This window comes from Erythrolamprus reginae, chromosome 7, assembly GCF_031021105.1.
Source record: "Erythrolamprus reginae isolate rEryReg1 chromosome 7, rEryReg1.hap1, whole genome shotgun sequence".
Classification (NCBI taxonomy): domain Eukaryota; kingdom Metazoa; phylum Chordata; class Lepidosauria; order Squamata; family Dipsadidae; genus Erythrolamprus; species Erythrolamprus reginae.
The window spans coordinates 11,061,304-11,083,607 of NC_091956.1; the positions used below are offsets into that span (position 1 = coordinate 11,061,304).

General features: G+C 42.7%; 1 protein-coding gene across 1 annotated transcript in view; it reads right to left on the minus strand.

Moving 5' to 3' along the window:
* The window catches only part of ADGRA3 (adhesion G protein-coupled receptor A3), a 68,552-nt gene that overhangs the window by 7,036 nt on the left and 39,212 nt on the right, over nt 1–22,304 (minus strand). The window contains exons 13-17 of the mRNA XM_070756975.1: nt 20,381–20,594; nt 19,487–19,695; nt 17,178–17,293; nt 15,274–15,397; nt 10,532–10,677 (exon numbers count right to left, since the gene is read on the minus strand). Coding sequence (XP_070613076.1) covers nt 10,532–10,677; nt 15,274–15,397; nt 17,178–17,293; nt 19,487–19,695; nt 20,381–20,594 — 809 coding nt within the window. The remainder of the gene's footprint in view (nt 1–10,531; nt 10,678–15,273; nt 15,398–17,177; nt 17,294–19,486; nt 19,696–20,380; nt 20,595–22,304) is intronic.

The following is a 22,304-nucleotide window of genomic DNA, read 5'->3' on the forward strand; positions in this document are numbered from 1 at the left end:
TTTTAAATGGAAGAACTAGCACATCATATACTCACACAGTAAAAATGTATACGGAGAATAAGCCGACATGAGTAATTCCTAATTACTGAGATGTTAGTCTCTGGAGAGCTTATATATAGTTATATATAGTTATATTTCATTAGAAGCTCAATCTTTCTATTGGCTATGCAGCCAATTTTACAGGTCTGTTTTTCCTGGTTAAAAGTCCCTGACAATCCAGTTGAGTGTATTAAAAATATTTTTACATACTGTATCTGAAAAAATGTGTGCAGCTTTTCCTAGGCATTCTGAAAATGTCATTCACTCTGAAGGCGAATGCAAAGAGTGTCTGCTCATATATTTCTCAGTTTTACAAATATTGTCTTCTGCCATTAAGGATTTGCCTTTCTAACTATTTACCTTTTATTAATTTGACTTTTATGCCACCCAATCCCGAAGGAACAAAACCTATGTCCCGTACTCTAGATATATTCTAGTCAATAAGCATACGTGACATATAAATGATGCAAAGTTATCCGCTGACAATATTTATACATCCACACATTTAAATGTTGTCTTTCTGGTGAGCATTCGCAACTAAGAAATTAAGACTAAATATAAGATCACACTATCATAAATCTCAATTAAGAACAAAGCAAATGAAACATGACTTTTATGTAAACGAGCAGGTAAGTCCTACACAAAAACCTTATGAGAATAAGGTTGTAATTGTCACTTTACCCCCAGTTAGGGGCTGACACTGGATTTAATGCTGGTGACCCACAATTAATGAGTTTAGAAAGCAGGAAAAACAACTAAAGGCAAGACTTCTTTGAGGACCTGATTAAACTAATGATTAATGAACTGAATGTGAGTAAGCAGAAGCAGAGATTCTCAGGTTCGTCAGTCTACCTTTAACAGGGATGTGAGAAAGGAAGAAAGTAGAAGAAAACATTATTGGATAGAAAAATACTATCTGAAACTGGTCTGTGTAAATGCAAGGGGAAGGAATTATTAATTCATTATTAATTATTATTATGATTTATATGCCAACCCTCTCCGAAGACCAGCCAACATATATTTATTAAATATTTTCTCACATTGCTTCTTATTGTGTCCCCTTGTTCTTGGGTTCACTTTCCTATTAAAAACACTTCCCTCCTGAACCTTATTTAACCCTTTAAACTATTTAAATGTTTCGATCATGTCCCCCCTTTCCCTTCTGTCCTCCAGACTATACAGATTGAGTTCATTAAGTCTTTCCTGATAAGTTTGATGCTTAAGATCTTCCATCGTTTTTGTAGCCCGTCTTTGGACCTGTTCAATTTTATCCATATCTTTTTGTAGGTGAGGTCTCCAGAACTGGACACAGTATTATTCCAAATAGGGTCTCACCAGCACTCTATACAGCAGGACCACAATCTCCCCCTTCCTGCTTGTTATACCTCTAGCTATGCAGCCAAGCATACTACTTGCTTTCCCTACTGCCTGACCGTTCACCCATTTGGAGACTGTCGGAAATCACGAGCCCTAAATCCTCCTCGTCTGAAATTTTGGCTAACACAGGTGATATGCCAGGAGAGTAGAAAAAATCCAGTTTGGTAACATCTTTTTCAGGGGTGAAATCCAGCATGTTCTGGAGAACCAATAGCGGAAATTTTGACTATCTCGGAGGACCGGCAAATACTACCTCTGTCTGGCCCCAGATTGGGGAGGGAATGGGGATTTTGCAGCATTCTTCCCCTGCCATGCCCCACAGAACCAGTAGGGGGAAAATGGAATTTCATCCCTGACCTTTTTGGATTAACAAATTTTATTAAGAGAGACCCCAAGTCATCTTTTGTATCAGAAGAAGTAACCTGCTGCACCCAAAATATGTCTTTTAATTAAATCTGATAGTCAGAAAAGGTGCTAACAGGCTCCTGAGGTGTTTGTTTGTTTTTTACAAATTATTATTTAGAATAAACTGTAGAATCTCTTAAATAATTGCCAAATTAGTTAAGGAAAAGCTTGTTTAAGAAGCCTATTTTTTTTAAAAAAAGTAAAGATGAAAAAGAATCTGTAAAAATATAATAACGAGATTATTATTTTTGAAATGGTTGGTTGTCTTACATCTGCTTCAAAGTTACGTTAAGGTGAAGATCTTATTTACACCAGCATTTCGTCAAGAAATTTACCTGACTGGGATGATGACACACGCTTTGCTGAACTGTACGCATTTGACTTAATTAAGGATTAAAAGAAATTTCAAAACAGAATCACATTTAATTACCGAGTCTACTGCCAGTAATTAACATACGCAGCCTTGTTTTTCACTTTAATATGGAAATTATAAAGCAGTTTTTCACGTATTAAGTTGATTAAAACAGAGACATTACAAGCAAATGAGTTTTGATCAGCAAAGATAGAAAGTTTCCTGCACTTCTACTTTTGCTACTTCTGATGATTTTACTCTTTGCTTTATTTAGAATAAAACAGAATAGAATTTTATGGGCCAAGTGTGATTGGACACACAAGGAATTTGTCTTGGTGCGTATGCTCTCAGCGTACATAAAATAAAATATACATTTGTCAAGAATCATGTGGTACAACACTTAATGATTGTCATAGGGGTCAAATAAGCAATGAAGAAGCAATAATAATAAAAATCTTAGGATATAAGCAACAAGTTACAGTCAGTCAACATGGGAGGAAATGGGTGATAGGAATGATGAGAAAAACTAGTAGAATAGAAGTGCAGATTTAGTAGAAAGTCTGACAGTGTTGAGGGAATCATTTGTTTAGTAGAGTGATGGCGTTTGGAAAAAAACTGTTCTTGTGTCTAGTTGTCTTGGTGTGCAGTGCTCTGTAACGACGTTTTGAGGGTAGGAGTTGAAACAGTTTGTGTCCAGGATGTGAGGGGTCAGTAAATATTTAGGAGCTTATAACGAAGAGAAACAAAAATGAACATTTTTTTTTTCCTTCTCTGAATTCTCCTTTCCTAAAAAAGCTAAACTAAAACTTACTTTTCCAGAAATAAAGACCAATTCTTGATTTCAGCTTCAACATATATAGAAATAGACCTGGATGAACCCGAGGGACCACCATAGGTGGTAGATACATCAAGGGATTGGACCCAGTCGGAGAATGAGAAAGACGCTAGAGTGGATGAGCTACTCTTAGATGCTCGATTCAGGAAATTACAAAGCAGGCAACAACACCTGTATGGTAAAAGGAAGTAGTTTGTGTTGTGAGTAATCCTTGTCAACCTCGGGAAATGTCTGATTCTGAAGACGAAGAGCCAAGTGCCTTAGCTTGGTTAGGGAGGTTATCAGATGGTAGGGGAGACGGGAGCGAAATGGACAGTGATCTAGAAGGGCCTCAGGGGGCTGAAGTTACTATGGGAAGTGGGTCCCTGTCAGACAGTGATGAGTTATCAAACAGTGAGTGGTTAGATCCAAAAGAACCGTTGTACCTACCTGAACGGTCTTCTCGATGCCCTGGAAGGAGAGTCCAGCATGGGTTTAGCTCAAGTCTTATTGGTAGGACTGAGTTTCAAATTAACATAAATAAATAATAATTAGGTACCGCCCCCTTGCTGCCCCAAGTAACCAGTTTTAAAAAACGAAAAGATGTAAAGGTAATGAACTTTATTAACAACCATAATAACATAAGAAACAGTCTCATCAAACCAAACTCCCATGGTTCTTCGGGAGGGTATGGACTCTCCTTCCAGGGCATCGAGAAGACCGTTCAGGTAGGTACAACGGTTCTTCTCCCATGCCTCCTGGAAGGAGAGTCCAGCATGGGATATACCCAAGGTCCAAGGTTCAGGGAGGGAGATTGTGAACCATGGGTGGTACCTCCCCGCACACCTTCTGGAGTACCCGTCTGCCAAAAGCAGCTTCAGCTGAAGCGAAGGTGTCCAATTTGTAATGGCGAATAAAAGTTGTGGGTGAACTCCAGGCCGCGGCTCTGCAGATATCTTCAAGGGGGGCTTGTGATGCCCACGCTGCCGAAGAAGCCGCACTCCTTGTCGAATGAGCCTGTATACCACTCGGTGGAGTCCTTGCGCTCGCTTTGTATGCCTCAACTATACATAGTCTCACCCACTGGCTGATAGTATTCGATGATACCTTGAGGCCCAGTTTGCTAGCACTAAACGAAACAAACAAAGCCTCAGTTTTGCGAGAACTGCCGGTACGCCTGATGTAAAGCTTCAGCGCTCTGCGTACGTCTATCTTGTGCCATTTAAGCTCTAAAGGGTGAGTACCGTGAGCACAGAAATCCGGTAACACCAGCTCTAGAGCCCTGTGAAAGTGAGAGTTAATCTTTGGAAGAAAGGTGGGGTCCAGACGTAAACAAACTCTGTCTGTATAAAATTGACACAAGTCTGATCTGACCGACAGGGCGGACAGTTCGGAAACCCGCCTAGCCGAGGTGACCGCCACCAAAAAGGCCGTCTTAAAGGAAAGGTAACGCAATGGAACAGTTCTCAACGGTTCAAACGGTGGTCCCGTGAGGGCCTGAAGGACCAAGGTCAAGTCCCATGTGGGAAAACGACGAACAGGAGGGGGATGCGTGTTGGTAGCCCCTCTGAGGAAATCCTTAATCCAAGGGTGACTAGTTAAAGGTCCCCCATCGTCCCGCTTTATAATGGTGGCAAGCGCTGCGACCTGGCGTTTTAGCGTGTTTGGCGCCAAACCTTTCTCCAAACCCTTCTGCAAGAATTCCAGGACAGGGATGACTGAGGAATCCTGTGGTCGAAGGTTCCTGTCATTGCAGAAGGAATGAAAGGCTGCCCATGTTGCCTGATAAATTCGGACTGTGGAAGGGCGTCGAGCCGCTTGAATAGTCGCGATAACATTCTCGGGAAGGAGACAGCTCCTCAACCTGTCCCCTTCAAATGCCATGCGGTTAAGTGAAACCATTGAGGTTCCGGGTGGTACACGAACCCCTGGCTGAGGCATATCCGGTCGTCCGGTATCCTCCACGGTGGAGAAATGGACAGCTCCCTGAGGTCCGCAAACCACGGTCTCCGCGGCCAATGAGGCGCTAGCAAGATCACCTCCGCCTCCTCCGACAGGATCTTCCTTACCACTGATGGAATGAGTGGAATCGGGGGGAAGGCGTACAGTAGGACCTTTGGCCACTGAAGATGTAATGCATTGACTCCTTCGGCTCCCGGAGCTGGAAACCGGGAGTAGAACCTCCGGAGTTGGGTATTCTGGGGGGTAGCGAAGAGATCCACCACCGGTTCCCCGAACCGACGCGAGACTTCCTGGAACAGGTCCGGATCGAGCCGCCACTCCGCCGGGTCCAGTTCCTGGCGACTGAGCCAATCCGCCTGCTTGTTGTCCTCCCCCGCGATGTGCTCTGCATGGAGGGAGGAAAGATGAGTCTCCGCCCAGTTGAAGAGGAGGACCGTCTCTTCCATCAACCTGAGAGAGCGCGTTCCGCCCTGGTGATTTAAATGCGCCCTGGTCGCTACGTTGTCCGTGCGTACAAGGACGTGGTGACCTTCCAGCAAGGTGGCGAAGGCCAGCAAGGCCAAGCGGACAGCTCTCAACTCCAAGAAATTGATGTTTATTGGACATAGTTCCTGGGGGCTCCAGAAGCCCTGAGCCACCTGGGACTGGATGTGAGCCCCCCACCCCAGCAGACTGGCGTCTGTGGTGAGGATCGTGTGATGGCATGGTCCGAAGGGAGTGCCCTGCCGCAGTGCTGCAGATCTCCACCAGCGGAGGGAGTGTTGCAACTCGCATCCCACGACGGTGAGACGGTGTGTATGACTCAATCTGCGACGCTGAAACGGGAGCAAGGTCCACTGGAGAAGTCGATAATGGTAACGGGCCCAAGGAACAATGTCCACGCAGGATACCAGGGTCCCGAGTACCTTTGACAGGAAAGACAACGGCACCGTTCGGCTCTGTTGAAGGCCGGCTATGAGGGAACAGATGCGGTGCTGTCTGTCCGGAGATAGATACACTCTTTGAGAGACCGTATCGATCACCGCACCCAGATGAATGAGTCTGGTGGCAGGAGTCAAATGGCTTTTTGGCGTGTTGATGGTAAAACCATGACGCTGTAGACAAGACATCGTGGTTCGTAAGTCCTTGTGCGCCCTCTGGCGGGTTGGAGACAGAAGTAAGATGTCGTCCAGATATGCGAGAATCCGTATAGGGCGGGACCGCAGATCGGCCAGTAGTGCATCCAGTACCTTCGTAAAGGTACGTGGGGCCGATGATAGGCCAAAGGGCATGGCCCTGTACTGGTAATGGACGTTGTGTAGACAGAATCGAAGGAATTGTCGATGGTACGGGTGTATGGGAATGTGCAGGTAGGCCTCCTTCAGGTCCACTGAAGTAAGCAGGTCCCCTGCCCGAACAGAGGCCAGGATGGAGCGGAGGGAGGCCATCTTGAACCGTCGATACAGAATATACTGGTTGAGACGTTTGAGGTTCAAGATGAGCCTGCAACCCCCGGAAGCCTTGGGTACAAGGAACACCCTTGAATAGAACCCCGTACCCTTGGAATTGTCCTGAACAGGTTCGATCGCCTGGATTTGTAAGAGGTGGAGAATTTCCTGATCCAACAGAGACCTCCTTTCGAAGTCTCTGGGGACCGGACAGGCAGTAAAATGGTTTGGAGGATCGTGTAGAAACTCGATCTTTAGCCCCTGGGAGATAGTGGCTAAGACCCAAGGGTCTGAGGTGGTAGCTCGCCATCTGTCGCTGAACTTTTGTAGCCTGCCCCCCAAGGGAATGTCGTCCGGGCAGTCACTTGGCACGTCTGGCGTTCCGTTGTTGGTATCCCCGGTATGGACGTCTCGTCTGGGAGAAGCCTCTGCCTCGTTCCTGGGAATACTGTCGGTCATTCCTGTAGGATGAGGAAAAGGCCCCCTGCGAGTAAGGTCTGGCCTGCTGTGAAGGGGCGGACCACGAGTCCCACCGAAAGGACTGCCTACGGGAGTACGGACCAGCCCTGCGGTCCTGGCGGCGGAAAGATCTTGGGAGGACCTTCCTTTTATCCTTATCCTCCACCAGGACAGGATCTAGGGCCTCCCCGAACAATTTAGTGCCCTCAAAGGGAGCTGAAGACAAAGTCCACTTGGACTTGGCATCCACCTGCCAATTTCTGAGCCAAAGCAGGCGCCTTGATGAAATGGTGGAGGCCATAGCCCTGGAGGCAAATTTTGCGGCATGCAGGGTGGCATCGGTGGAAAATTCTGCCGTCGCGAGGAGCTTATTCAAGTCCTGCCGCAGTCGAGTCTCCTCAGGAGCCAGTCTCGCCTGAACCTCCTGAATCCACATAATGGATGCCCGACTGAAGAAGGAGGCGGTGGAGGCTGCTCGCAGAGCCCAAGCGGCCATCTGGTGGGTCTTCTTGAGAAGATTTTCCGCTCTCCTTTCATCCGGTTTCAAGTTGTCCGCCGTCTCCGAAGGCACAACCGTGCGGGAAACCAATGTGGCCACTGGTTTGTCCACAGGAGGAAACTGGAGTAGCGTCTCCATGCTGTCATCAAAGGTATAAAACCTGCGTTCCAGGTTTGAAGGCCCTTGCGCCGCCGCCGGATGTTGCCACGGGCGCTTGACATTCTCGAGGAAGATCTCCAGTGCAGGAACCTTGTCCGATTCTCTGGCGGGTTCCTTACATAGAGCAGCTGAAGTGCGTGGCCCGTCTGATGATTCCACCAGTGGTGTTGCTCCTGGTACATCTAAGGCTTGCTTTGCCTTACGTAATAAAACCCTATACAAAGAGGGTTTGAACAGACCTGCCACTGCTGGCTGCTCTGGAACCGAGAATTCGTCATCTGACAGGCCATCTCCGTGGTCACTGTCTTCTTCAAAGTCGGTGTGGTCAATAGACATAGAACCCAACCCAGTAGGGGGCGGTGGAACTGACCAGATATCCCTGGGCTGGATAGGCTGAGATGGAAAGGTATTGGCTCGTTGGGTTGCTGCAGCTATGCCCTGCGTGTATGCATTGGCGACAATGTCCTGTATAGCAGGGGCAAAGGCCTGCCAGGCATCTGCATTGTCTCTAAGCCCGGCTGCTGTGGGGGTGAAAGTAGCTGAAGGCCCATAACATGGTGTCTGTAGCTCCCCTTGAAGCAGTGCCTGGGAATGAGAAGATGAAGGCCTCTCAGGCCTTGCAGCAATTGATGGCAAGGGAAGAGGGGCCTGCCTGTCAGGGGACCAGTCCCTCTCGGTTGCTGTGCCCTGGGATCCCACAGAAAGCGATGGAGGAAGAGGCTGGAAAGGGCCTATGGACAGTCCACCTATGATGGGAGGGGACAAGGCCGCCTCCAAACGCTGCTCCAGGGCCTTGATCTTCCTCTCAGCCTCACGAAGAGAGGAGCTTGATTGGGAGGACTTACTCCTAGGCTTGCTGGCCTTATCCTTCCCCTTAACAGGTGTTTGAGCTGGTTGGGCCTGCTCCTCCCCACTGATAAGTTGGTCAGCCATATCTTATTTGGATATGGGGCAGCGTACTCACGATTGAATTACAAAACACAAGGCAATCAAGACTGTTGAACAGTAATAAAGGCTCTCACTCGCATTTAGAGACAGACAGGCAGGCTGAACAGCTAAACGGTTTTTGATTGGCTGTTAGCCGCCCACGTGACCTTGTCAACTGTCTCTGGGCAGATCTTAGAGCCTGACAACTTGGCCCCCTGCCCAGTTCGCGCCAATTCGAACGGCACTTTTATGTCTGGCATAAAGCCAACAGAGAAACATGGCGGTTTATAGGGCTTCGCAGGGAAATTGCCTCATAGGGCACCACACTAATTAGAAAAGGGCGGGAACAGCAGCTTTGATTGTAATCGAGCCCTTGCGGCTCGCCAAGCCTCAGTTTCATTGCTCCCTGCTGCGAACCCTCCAAACAGCTGTTCGGCGGCTGTAATGGCCGCCGCGGCTTCAGTTTCGGCCGGGAATGATCATTTCGCCGCCGTCCGCTCGCTGCGGCTTAAGAAGCCCCCCTCCGGCTCACTCAGCTGTTCGGCGGCCGTAATGGCCGCCGCGGTTGCCAAAACCGGCGTCTGAAGCTTCCGCCGCCCCCGACAATGGGGAGGGGCGGACCCCCCCCATCTGGGGTGATTGGGCTAATTGGACTTTCAGTCACAATTTTTAACAATAAAAAACAGCCCAGTTGCTCCTCGGTGGGCAGTACCCGCGAAGAGAAGAGGCCCCAAAAGGAGAAAAGGTGGGGGTGGTGCCCGCGGAGGGCAGAGACCCCATCAGAAGAATTCGAACCTATACAAAAACAAAAGGGAGAAAAATTACAAGGTTCAACAATAATTTTAATTACAATACATTACTTTAAATACTCAACCTAAAGGTGAGAGGAAAAAACTCATGTCCTTAACCTCGACTGAGTTTTTTAAAACTGGTTACTTGGGGCAGCAAGGGGGCGGTACCTAATTATTATTTATTTATGTTAATTTGAAACTCAGTCCTACCAATAAGACTTGAGCTAAACCCATGCTGGACTCTCCTTCCAGGAGGCATGGGAGAATAAGATAATAAAAAGAAGAGAAAAAATACAGGGTAACAGGTTGTAATTCTGCAGTTAGTAGCTCGGTGCATTTGTACACGTCACTTCCAGGAGTAACCGGAAAAATAAGGCTGCATTTGGACAAACTGCTTGATAAAATATGGCGTATGTTTCATTGGCTCCTTGAAAAGAAAGCCGCAGATAAATCATGAAAGACTATGAAAATCAGACAGAAGTAGTTTTGCCGAGTGCTCCATTTGTATGGTAAGATTTCTGCTTAAATAGAGATTTATAGCCTTTGCCTCCCAGCTATTTGGAATAGAATGTTAATTGCCTCATAAAGCCATCAACTCCCTGCCGCTAGAAGAATTCCGAGTCCTGCTGCTGGCTTGTCTGCTACTGTGCGTATTTTGAACTTTTGAAGAAAAAATAAAGAGTTTGTTTGTTTTGAAGATTAAGCCTTTGGGATTTTGTGGAATCCAGTAGCTGTGCCCAGAACAGTTTGTAGTTTTAACTCTAGGGGTTTACTGACCACTCCCAGCAGGTATATAATCTGAGTAATTCTGGGTGGAGTTTCAACGTTGCTTTCATGGACGCTGTGTTAGATCTGGGGTTCCAGAAATGTTCCCTGAAATACCTGATTTCTGCTCTGCAAAACTCATCTCCTAGAAGCTGCCTGCCTGCCTGCCAGAATGTGGTGAGCTGAATTGTGTTACCCCTGACTCACGCCTGGTTTATCTTGCTGGCAATGAAATTAGCCCTGACTCTGGTGTCTTTCCCAGAGGCCTATCTGATAACTCCACAGCTGTGAAAACCTATTTCAATGAACTTTTCCGGGACTGACTTTTGATTGTTAATGTGGCTTTTTCATAGAAAGAGTGTAACTCAAAGCTTAAATCATGGGGTTTCACCTTTTATTTCAAGATGATAAGCCCGGGATAGAACAAACAACATCCTTGGACTTTTGAGATATATTTGGCCACCATGATTTCAACTCCTCCATCAAATTTGGTCCAGTCAAGCCAGGGAAAGAAGATGGCAACAAAACAAAGGAAGTGGATTGCGGGCTTCTCACCTCAGCATCGGCCTTGGAGGAGGAGGAGGCTCCCCAGGATCTTGGCACCGTTTGGCTTTTCTAGTAACTTGTTTATAGATGTTCCTAGATGTGAGTCCCATCCATAACAAGGTGGCAAGGGTGGAATAGTGCAGGATTATCCCAACCTGGAAAACAGCCATGAAAAAATCCACGTCAAACAAGAGAGAAATTTTTATTTCCACATCTTCTCTCTCAAGATGCACATTTATTAAACTTCTAATTATCTTTCTAGCATACCCTTTTTAAACACTGCTTTGTTCTACTGCTCAGAAACCCCTTTACAAAAAAGAATACAATTGTAATGGCAGCTGATACTGACCCAGGAAACCAGCAAACTGGTTAACATTTCACAGTATGTAAAACAACTTGTTTCCTATTCTTTTCCATCAATCATCTTCTTAACAATCTGTCATTAAATTCATCTTGCTATAGCCCCCCAAGAGGGCTGTGAAAATATTTACGGACCCCTCACATCCTGGACGTAAACTGTTTCAACTCCTACCCTCAAAACGTTGCTACAGAACCCTGCACACCAAGACAACTAGACACAAGAAGAGTTTTTCCCCAAACACCATCACTCTGCTAAACAAATAATTATCTCAACACTGTCAAACTATTCACTAAGTCTGCACTACTATTTTTACCAGTTTTTTCTCATCATTCCTATCACCCATCTCCTCCAATTTATGACTGTATGACTGTAACTTGTTGCTTGTATCATTAATATTTTTATTAATATTGATTGTTTCCTCATTGCTTATTTGACCCCTATGATAATCATTGTGTTGTGCCATATGATTCTTGACAAATGTATCTTTTCTTTTATGTATACTGAGCATCGGCACCAAAGACAAATTCTTTGTGTGTCCAATCACACTTGGCCAATAAAGAATTCAATTCTATTCTATTCTATTTTCTATTCTATTCTATTTTTGTTGCACATTACTAAGAAACAGAAAGCAGAAGCAGCATTTGCAAACTTCGATGCTAACAACACAGAGCCCCAATCCACAGAAGAGCCATTGAGGAAAAAAAAATTCCCGTGGTTTTTTTTTAGATTACTCATTAACAAAACAAACCTAAGCCTCTGCCTCCTGCAAAGGGGACCTTTCCAGATTTGTCAGGGGCATTTGTGACAGCTGACAGAATCTGGCAGTTGAACCTCCCCTCATTTAAAGGAGGCTGGGGAAGGCTGCTATAAATCAAAACCCGCAAGAGTGTGTGATTTTTGGCAGGACCTTGTCTTGGGAGTCCTTTGACTTTTGGCTAAAAGAATTAATGGCCGTCATCCATCAAAATAAGGGCCAAGTGAAGAGCATTTTAACTGCCCAGCACTTCGCTTGAGATTTCCAAGTGGCTTTTTTGCAGCCATAAAATGCCAGCAATGTAGCAGCAGCACACAGAATGTACAGAACTCACACGCACAGCAACAGGCCATCTCAGAAGATCTTAACCAATAACAGTTGCTAATCAATAAGATTAGTAATCTATTCACCCATTATCTACACAAGCATCTTTTCTCTTCCTCTACAATTTGCCTTCAAATATTACATCAGTTTGGCCACTCCAGGTAATTGATGAAAGGAGCTGTAACTCTTGAAGGCTGAGGCTTTTAAAAAAAATATAGTCATAATAAATTATCATATCCCCTGAAAATATGCTACCAAACTCCTAGTCATATAGTGGAATGGAAATGGTTAAAAAAATATTTTTTATTTTTTTTTAATATTTTTATTTTATTTTATATGACTTACAAACATTTGGACATCAAACAATACAACATTAAACATTTACACTTTCAAGATTTATTTTTTAACAATTCTATTTACTATACCTTTTTCTTGATTTCCACCCAGTTGTAAATTTTTCCCCACACTTTGTAATAGTCCTTATTTTGTTGGTTTTGAATTTCGTATGTTAATTTGCTAAATTTGGCGCAGTCTAATATTTTTTTAATTACCGTTTCTTTGTTTGGAATCTTGTCTTGTTTCCAGACTTGTGCATATGCTAATCTTGCAGCAGTAAGTAAGTGATTTATTAAGTAGTAATTTTCTTTGCTATGTTTGCCTCTAATTATGCCTAATAAATACATTTCCGGTTTTATTTCAATTTTATAGCCCAATATTTCTTCCATCCATGCCCTAATTTGAATCCAAAATTTTTTTGCTTCGTTACATTGCCACCATATGTGGTAGTATGTTCCCACTTCTTTTTTACACTTCCAACATTTGTTACTAATGTTTACATTCATTTTGGCTAGGCGTGCTGGCGCATAATGCCATCGGAAGAACATTTTATAAAGATTTTCTTTATATGGTGTTGACAAAGTCATCTTATAATTAACTGACCATAGTTTTTCCCAGTCTTCTAGCTGAATTGCATATCCAAAGTTGGTCATCCAAGATATCATGTTAGGTTTAACAATTTCTTCAATGTTTTCATAGTTTAATAGATAAATATACATTTTAGTTATAAATTTTTTGTCAGATCCTGTCAATATTTTGTCTATTTCATTTTGTTTATTACATATTCCAAATTGTACCAAGTCCCTTTTATATCTGCTTTGAATTTGGTAATATGGAAGCCAATCTATTACTATACCTTCCTCTTTAAGTCTTTCTCTAGTTTTAAGACTTCCTTTAGTGTTTAATAGGGCTTCGTAGGTTATTTTTTGTTCTTGGCTTATTATGTTTGGATGAATTTGAGCTTCTAGAGTGGATAGCCATCTGGGAATTTCATTATAGTATTTTTTCCTGACTTTCCGCCAGTGTGTCAATAGTGTATTCCGAATTTGGTGTTGTTTAAAGTGAGAATGTTTTGAGTGTTCTTTTTCCCACAAATGTGCGTGCCATCCTTCATTTATATCGTGGCCTTCTATTGTTAGAATTCTAGAATTTTCAAGGTTGACCCATTCTTTAATCCATAGTAATTTAGTGGCTTGGTAGTATATTTCTAAGTTGGGTAAACCGAATCCTCCTCTTGTTCTTAAATCTTGTAGGGCTTTCATGTTTATTCTAGGTTTTTTATTGCACCAGATAAATTTAGAAATTATTTTATTTATTTTAGCAAAGAACGATTTGTTTAGTTGTATTGGTGCTGTTTGGAAGAGATAGAGCCACCTTGGAAGTATATTAGACTTTATTGTATTGATCCTTCCCATTAAGGATAGATTTAACTTTGACCATTTTTCTAAATCTTCTTTTGTTTTTGTTAATAATTTTGTATAATTTAGTTCTTTCAGTGAAGAATACCTTGTCGTAAACCAAATCCCTAGATATTTAATTTTCTTTTCTATTTGAAAACCTGTTTCTTTTATTAATAATTTGTTTAAATCTTGATTACAATTCTTGGTTAATATTTTAGTTTTGTTCCTATTTATTTTTAAGCCGGCCACTTTCCCATAGTTCTCTAATTCTTTTACTAAATATATCATTGAGCTAACTGGATTCTCTAAGAAGAAGACCAGATCATCAGCGAAGGCCTGTGTTTTATAAATTTGTTGTTTAATTTGGGTGCCCTGTATTAATGATTCCCCTCTAATTCGGTTTAATAGTATTTCTATAGACATTATATATATTAAGGGAGATAGTGGACAGCCTTGTCTCACTCCTTTTTTAATATCGAATGTATTGGTTAAATCTCCATTTATAATTATCCTTGCCTTTTGTTTGGAGTATATTTTATTTATTGTATTTTCAAAGTTCTCTCCTAAATCCATAGTATTTATTAATTTTTTGAAAAAGTTCCAATTGAGGTTATCGAAGGCTTTCTCAGCATCTAGAAATAGCATTGCAAACTCCTTATCATTATGGCTTTCATAATATTCTAGCATATTTAATGTAATTCTTATATTATTTCTAATTTGTCTGTTAGGTAAGAAACCATTCTGATCAGAGTGTATTATTTTGTTTAATATTTTTTTAAATCTGTCTGCTATTATTGCCATATAAATTTTGTAGTCTACATTTAACAGGGATATTGGTCTATAATTCTTAATATACTTTGGATCTGTGTCTTCTTTATGTATCAGCGTTATGTTAGCTTCTTGCCATGATACCGGGCATTCTCCGTTCGTTAACATTTTATTATAAATTTCTAATAATAATTCTCCCGTTACATGGAATGTTGCTTTATAGAATTCAATTATGCAATTAGACTTACAATCCTAGGTTTAGAAAGCTTAGAACTACGTTACCTTAAACACGGCCTAAGCATAGCCCATAAAATCATCTAATGCAACGTTCTTCCTGTCAACAACTACTTCAGCTTCAACAATACACGAGCACACAACAACTACAAACTTAAAGTAAACCACTCTAAACCTGACTGCAAAAAATACAACTTTAGTAACTGACTAGTTAATGCATGGAACTTACTACTGGACTCTGTAGTTTCATCACCTAACTCCCAAAATTTTTCCCTTAGACTCTCCACTGTTGACCTTTCCTGATTCCTAAGAGGTCAGTAAGGGGTGTGCATAAGTGCACCAGAGTGCCTTTCGTCCCCTGTTCTAATGTTTCTCTTTTACTAGTATCATGAATATAAACGTTGTTATATCTTTGTATACCAATATGTACTTGACAAAGCAATAAATAAACAAATGAACATAAAGTTCCAGAAAATGGAACAGTTAACACTGATTTTTTTTTAAAAGTACACTTTCATTCTTGAGAGGTTTTTCTTTCTTTCCGTACGATTTTTCCAATATGCATTTGACTTACTGCTTGGCAGATGCTGGTATGTTTGGTCTGGGTTATGCCTCCAACGAACACCACGCATGTCAGGAAAATGTGAAAGCTGAGGTTTATTAACATGTGCCAGCTTTTAAGGCTGATCCTGATGACACTGTGGAATGGGGAGGAAAAAAATAACCCCGCAACAGTTATTTTGCAGACAAACCAGTGAAGGGCTACCAAAATTTTTCCTACCCAACTGCGGGCGTGGCTTATGCAGGACACCCAGCATTTTCTTTCAACATCTTTCAGTGCAAATTGGGTGCTCTGGGGTGGAGCTCCGTTTTCGCTACCCCACTGCGTCCCCCCCCCCACTCCGGACAGCAGCCCACCCTTGAGGCAAACTTAAATATTAATTAATTTGACAAAGAAATTATTTGTTAATTATGGTCCCCAAAACTTGAAATATGCTGGTAAACTCAAATAAGCCATTCTAAAACATATTTACAAACACGAAGCCTCTATACCAGCAGAAAAAAAAGCCCAAATCAGGCGGCCTTTTCAGTTAAGACAGAGTGCTTTTAATTTCTCCAGGAAAGGTTTACTACTGTAACACGAGTAAAATCACCTTTCTGGTCCTGTGAATTGCAAGGGTTCTAGAGCCCCTTTTAGAATAAATGCTCACTTTGCATGAAACCACCCTGCTTGTTTGCTTAATTTATGTAAATGTTCTAGAACAAGGCCAAAACGTTTCAGACTTTAATTGAAGTTTCAGCAATGAGTTGGTTTCTTGCAGAGACAATTCTTTGGTATTATTTGTCTCTTACTGGCATCTTTCTGAAGCCACACTGGAATATCATAAATTAGAGCTGCTCAATCTATCAACGTGAGGAAGGGAAAGGGCTTATACAAGTTTAAAGGGTTTTATTTAATGACCTCTGTATTTAGGATGCTGTTATCAGTCCAAAAATAAAATGAAGCACAACAAAGCAAATTATTAAATGAAATGAATTTTGCAAGCATTCTATATCGAGCTGCAACAAAGGTTAGAACTCTTTTTTAAAAAGATGTGCCAGCAAAAGATTACAAATATTTCAAAATAATGAAAGCCCAGAAGTGTGAGAACAGGTCCCAATGTAAGGAGAAAGAAAGAAAGAAGGAAGGAAGGAAGGAAGGAAGAAGAGAGAGAGAAAGAAAGAAGCAAGGGAGGAAGGAAGAAGAGAGAGAAAGAAAGAAAGAAAGAAAGAAAGAAGCAAGGGAGAAAGGAAGGAAGGAAGAAGAGAGAGAGAGAGAGAAAGAAAGAAAGAAAGAAAGAAAGAAAGAAAGAAAGAAAGAAAGAAAGAAAGGTGTTAAGAGTACATCTAGAGCATTATAGAGTTTATGGTGTAACATGTAACATGTGGCAGAGCCATTTTACTGAATTATTTCGATGATTTTAGCAATATTAACATTACAGCCTTCCTGCCAATTCAGTCTGAAGCTCTGTATTTTTCAGTATCAATCTTCAGACGTACAAAGATGGGGCAGGCTGATTTGGTTAAATATTAGAACGATGCAAAGCGTGAGAAAGAAATGTTTCATGAAGCACAAATGGAGAATCTTCCTTCAAAGTTGTATTTTGTGTATCTTTTTCACGCTCTCGAGTGTTGGCGACGCAACAGAAGCCGGTAGCCAAGACGGCAAAGGATTGGTTACAGGTAAGTCCTTGACTTGCAACCACAATTGAGCACAAAATGTATGTTGCAAATTGAGAGACTGGCTGAGTTTCTTGCCACAGTTGTTAAATGTCATTTTTTCCACTGCTGTTGTAACTTTGAATAGTCACTAAGTGGACTGTTGTAAGTCGAGGACCACCTGCCCTTTAGTGCTTGGTTAGTGCCTGGGCACCCCTCCCTCACCGATAATGGCCAGTTTAATCTAACGGAATTAATACAGATTCGGAAGGATGCTACCTGTGGTGATAGATGTAGCTAATTTGGATCATCAAGAGGCAGGTCAGCAGAATCGCCGCAGACACATAGACCACGGGGTGCAGGAGATCAGCTGACTGGGCAGACCCTGTCAAATCCTGACAGGCGAGACAACAGGACACAAGGCAGAAGGTTAGTCCAATCTGGGCCTCCCATCTGATAGGAGGAGGATCACAAATGAAACCTTGGGAGAGGCAGATAGGGAGGGCGGGCAACTGGAGGAGGGCCCACCAGGTAACGTTTCATCAGGTAGGGGGCTCCTCCCACCATTTCGGGAAGGGTGGGGGCTGAGAGCCTAACCAAAGGTAGGAGGATCACAGTGCAGAGCCTCATTGGCATATCTCTCTGTCTATCATCTATCTATCTATCACTCTATCACGTCTGTCTGTCTATCTACCTACCTACCTATCTTCTCTATAGTATCTATCTATAGTATATCTCTCTCTTATCTGTCTGTCTATCTGTCTATCTATCTACCTACCTACCTACCTACCTACCTTTTCTACAGTATCTATCTATAGTATATCTCTCTCTTATCTATCTGTCTGTCTGTCTGTCTGTCTGTCTGTCTATCTATCTATCTATCTATCTTCCATCCATCCTTCTATCGATCTGTCCGTCCGTCCATCCATCCATCCAATCCTGCCAGTAAGATGCTGAGGGATCTCCTTATTTAAAGAGGCTACCAGCATCTTACTGGCAGGAGTAGGAACATCATAACATCCATAACATGGGAGCTGCGATTTGAGATAAAAATGCTAGACCCAAATCCAGGGCTAGATATTAATGGACATCGCCTTGACGGACAGGCATGGCTGCAATCCCATTTATCATAGCAGGATGAAATGCGTTTGTAGAGCGATGAAAGGAGGTTGCAACAGAAAGGCTCAAAACAAGAACAGGACGATGACAAAAGACCCAACAGCATCCCAAGGGTGCTAATCTCCAATAAGGGAAAGCAAGGCAGCTCTTTCTTTTTTCCAAAACCCAAGCGATGGAGGGCTGCTTTTTCTTCAGGTCCAACCCACTTTTCAAGAGGGTTAGGGGGAAGGATCAGGAATAGGAGGAAGGAACTGAAGGTGAGTTGCTACCGGTTTGGGGTCAATCAGTAGCGGTGGAAGTGGGAGGCTCCGCCCACCCGCCATGACATCATCATGGAGGACCTGCATGCCCAGCTCCGACCCAGTAGCACAGGTAAGGAAGTGAAACCAATTCCTGGAAGGAGCATTACTTTGTGCTGATCTATACAAACGAGGATATAAATCTAAAAGGTTTATATAAATCTAATAAAAGTTTTTTGTTTAAAAGATTCAAAGCCTAATGTTCTTCAACCTTTTTAAAAGCAGTTCATAAAAGGGCTACACGTTATATGAACCAAAGAAGGAAGTACCCCCGAGATAACGTCAATTAACTTATTAAAACAGCTACAATCCTAACAAAGAAGGGAAATTTTGTCATATACTTTAAAAAAAGAAAAGATTGAATGCCAATTAAAGTTTTGAGACCATGATCATATAGATCCAAAGACCAAAGGAAGTGGGTTTTTTAAAAAATATTTGGGATTACTACAAAAAGCCCTAGTTTTCTTTCATAAAGTTTTGTTGTTTGTTTATTTATTTATTTGATTTGTATGCTGTCCCTCTCCGCAGACTCGGGGCGGCTAACAACAGAATAAAAACAGCATGTAAATCCAATACAAAACAGCTAAAAAACCCTTAATTCTAAAACCAAACATACATACATGTTCATTATGTGCTTTGTCCTTCCCTATTTAGCAGAACATTTGCACTTGAGGGGGCGGCACAGAAACCAACCAACCAACCAACCAAACAAACAAATAAACAAATAATACATTTCAAAACTGGGTAGCCTCTTCTATAACCTGTAAGTTGCCCTTTTAAAGTTACAGGTAGTCCCTTGACTTACAACCCCGACTGAGCCCAAAGTGTCTGTTGTTAAAGTGAGACAGTCAAGTGAGCTTTGTCCAGTTTTTACGACTTTGCTTGCTGCGGTTGTTAAGGTAATTGTCGCGGCTGTTCGGTTTAACTTCAGATGGTCTCTAAACAAACAGTATGAAGCCTGGGCTTTGGGGTTTCATTAAAGCAAAAAACAAACAAGAGAGACTGGAGCCCAAAACTCTTAAAATGCCCACAATCCTTTGCAAAGGATGGCACAGCCAAGTTAACCCTTCTGCTGTGAGATTCACCTCCCAACCATGGCCTCCGCCTGGATAACGAGCGCTATCGGGGGCCCCACTGCCTCCCACCCGTTACAGAAACCAAGGAACCCACCATCAGGACGGCGTAAGTGCTGAGGGAGGAGCACTGCATGGCGGTGACGTTCTCGTCGGAAAAAAGGATACGGCAGCCCTCCGACTTCCAGCCGCCGTGTCCGTTCAGCAAAGCGAAGTCCCACTGGGCCGCCACCGCCTCGGTCCCGTGTGCAATGCGCCTCAAGGTCACATTAATCGGGACGTCCTGATAGGGTGGGCTTAGGCCATCTTGTTTGGTTGTGAAGAAAGAAAGAGAGAGAGAGAGAGAGAGAGAGAGAGAGAGAGAGAGAGAGAGAGAGAGAGAGAGAGAGAGAGAGAGAGAATATGAATGAATGTGGACAATACTTCAATATAGGAGATAAAATATTAAATTAAGTAAAACCATGTTATGGTGGCATAGAATTGCATTGTGATAGATGGATAGATAGATGAATGGATGATGGAAGGATGGATGGATAGACAGATAGACGGACGGACGGATAGATGGATGGATAGATGGATAAATGGACGGAGAGAGAGAGAGAACGAATGGATGGATGGATAAATGGACGGAGAGAGAGAAAGAGAACGAATGTGGACAATACCAATATAGGAGATAAAATATTAAATTAAGATAAAACCATAAAACCTGATGCCATGTAGGGCTTTATAGGTGATAACTACGGTACCTTAAATTGCGTCCGGAGACCGACTGGAAGCCACTGTAGCTCGCGGATCTCGGGCGCCTATTTTTGCTGACAGAGCGCTCAGGCCGCCATAGGCACCCCCAATATGATTGATGTCGAGCTGGCCATGCCCCCCAAGGTCAAAGACAACAGTGACCCGGCCCTCAAATGAAACCAAGTTTGAAACACGGCTGGAGTAGGGGGATACAAGATGGGGTTGAAAAATGGGAGCCTGTTAAGGAACGAACCTGCTTTGGTGAGGATGACTGGGGTCACTACCGTCAGGTGCTTCCGATCGGCGGTCAAAGTGGTGGAATTGCCTGTCGACGGGAAAAGCTTCCCATTTCGGAAGGCGATCAACTGAAGCCTGTAGAGAGCATCTTCCGTGAGCTGGATCTCTCTTTTCCGCCTCTGGGAAAACAAGGCCGGGGGCAGCTGGATGGAAGCCTCCACCACTGTGTTCTGCAAAAGAAGCAGGGTTTAACGCAGGGTACAAGTAGTCCTTGAGTTATGACAGGTCATGGAGTGGAAGTTACGACAGTGCTGGGAGAAAAAGAAGTGAGCGATGACCATTTTTCAAGAGCCCTGGTGGCTAGAAGGAAGCGTGCAGGCTGACTCTGCCGACTGTCAGCAGTTCGATCCTGACCAGTTTAAGATTGACTCAACTTCCGTCTTTCTGAGGCCAGTATCGACAAGTGGTATACACCCAACCCCCCCATACACACACACACACACACACACACATGTAGATTGTTATGAGTTCGGGTTTTTCCCCGTGTAATATTTTGGAAAAACCTAAACTCACAACTATCTACATACATATACCCGTGAAAATCTACGAAAACACACACACACACATATGAAAAGGAAGGGAGACTAGTATAGATCTATTTTGAGCTTATTTGCTCTCGTTAGCCAGTCATACCCTTACTGGCTGACCAGAGCAAATAAGCTCGAAATAGATCTACACTAGTTTCCCTTCCTTTTCATTATCAGCAAAAATATGTACATTTATATATACTGCTCAAAAAAAATAAAGGGAACACTCAAATGACACATCCTAGATCTGAATGAATGAATGATTCTCATTGAATACTTTGTTCTGTACAAAATTGAATGTGCACAACAGCATGTGAAATGGATTGTCAATCAGTGTTGCTTCCTAAGCACACAGTTTGATTTCACAGAAGCTTGATTTACTGGGAATTATATTGTGTTCTTTAAGGGTTCCCTTTGGTTTTTTTGATCAGTGTAGTTGTCGGCTATAAAAAAAGTTTATCTGCCTTGGAATATGGCCCCAAATGGGGCCGAGAGGCAAAAAGGAAGCTGTGATACTCCTCCCATATTTGGGTATATCAGCATGACTCAACAAAAATATATATATTTCTCTCTCACACACACACACAGTGGCGTATTCACACATGGCGATTCAAGGTGTTTACATGAATATAAAAACATCATACAAAAAACAATAAAACTAAGACGATCTTATATAAAATAAAATAGCCCTCCACCCCTGCAACAACACATCATAAGAGCCATTTAATGGGCTCAATCCTACTCTATGTTGCCTATTGCTAATAGGGGGAAGCCATAACAGCTATGAGCCGAGTTGAAATTAGGATTATAACCTTTGGATTGCCTCACATCTATTGGATTCATATCTCAGTCCGAAAAAAGCAGGATTTAAGGACCAGTTCAGAACTTGTTTGAAATAGATAGATGATAGATAGATAGGATAGAGAGAGGGAGAGAGGGAGAGAGAGAGAGAGAGAGAGAATGAATGAACAAAAAAAAATGAATGAATATGGACAATACTACAATATAGGGGTGCCATAGAATTGCACTATAATAGATGGAGGGAGGGATAGATGGATGGACAGAGAGAGAGAGAGACAGAGAAAGAGAGAGAGAGACAGGAAGAGAGAGAGAGAACGAAAGTGGACAATACTTCAATATAGGAAATAAAATATTAAATTAACATAAAACCATAATATGGTGCCATAGAATTGCATTGTGATGGATGGATGGATGGATGGATGGATGGGGGAGAGAGAACAAATGTGGAGAATACTATAATATAGGAGATAATATATTAAATTAAGATAAAACCATAATATGGTGCCATAGAATTGCATTGTGATAGATGGATGGATGGATCAAGAGAAACAG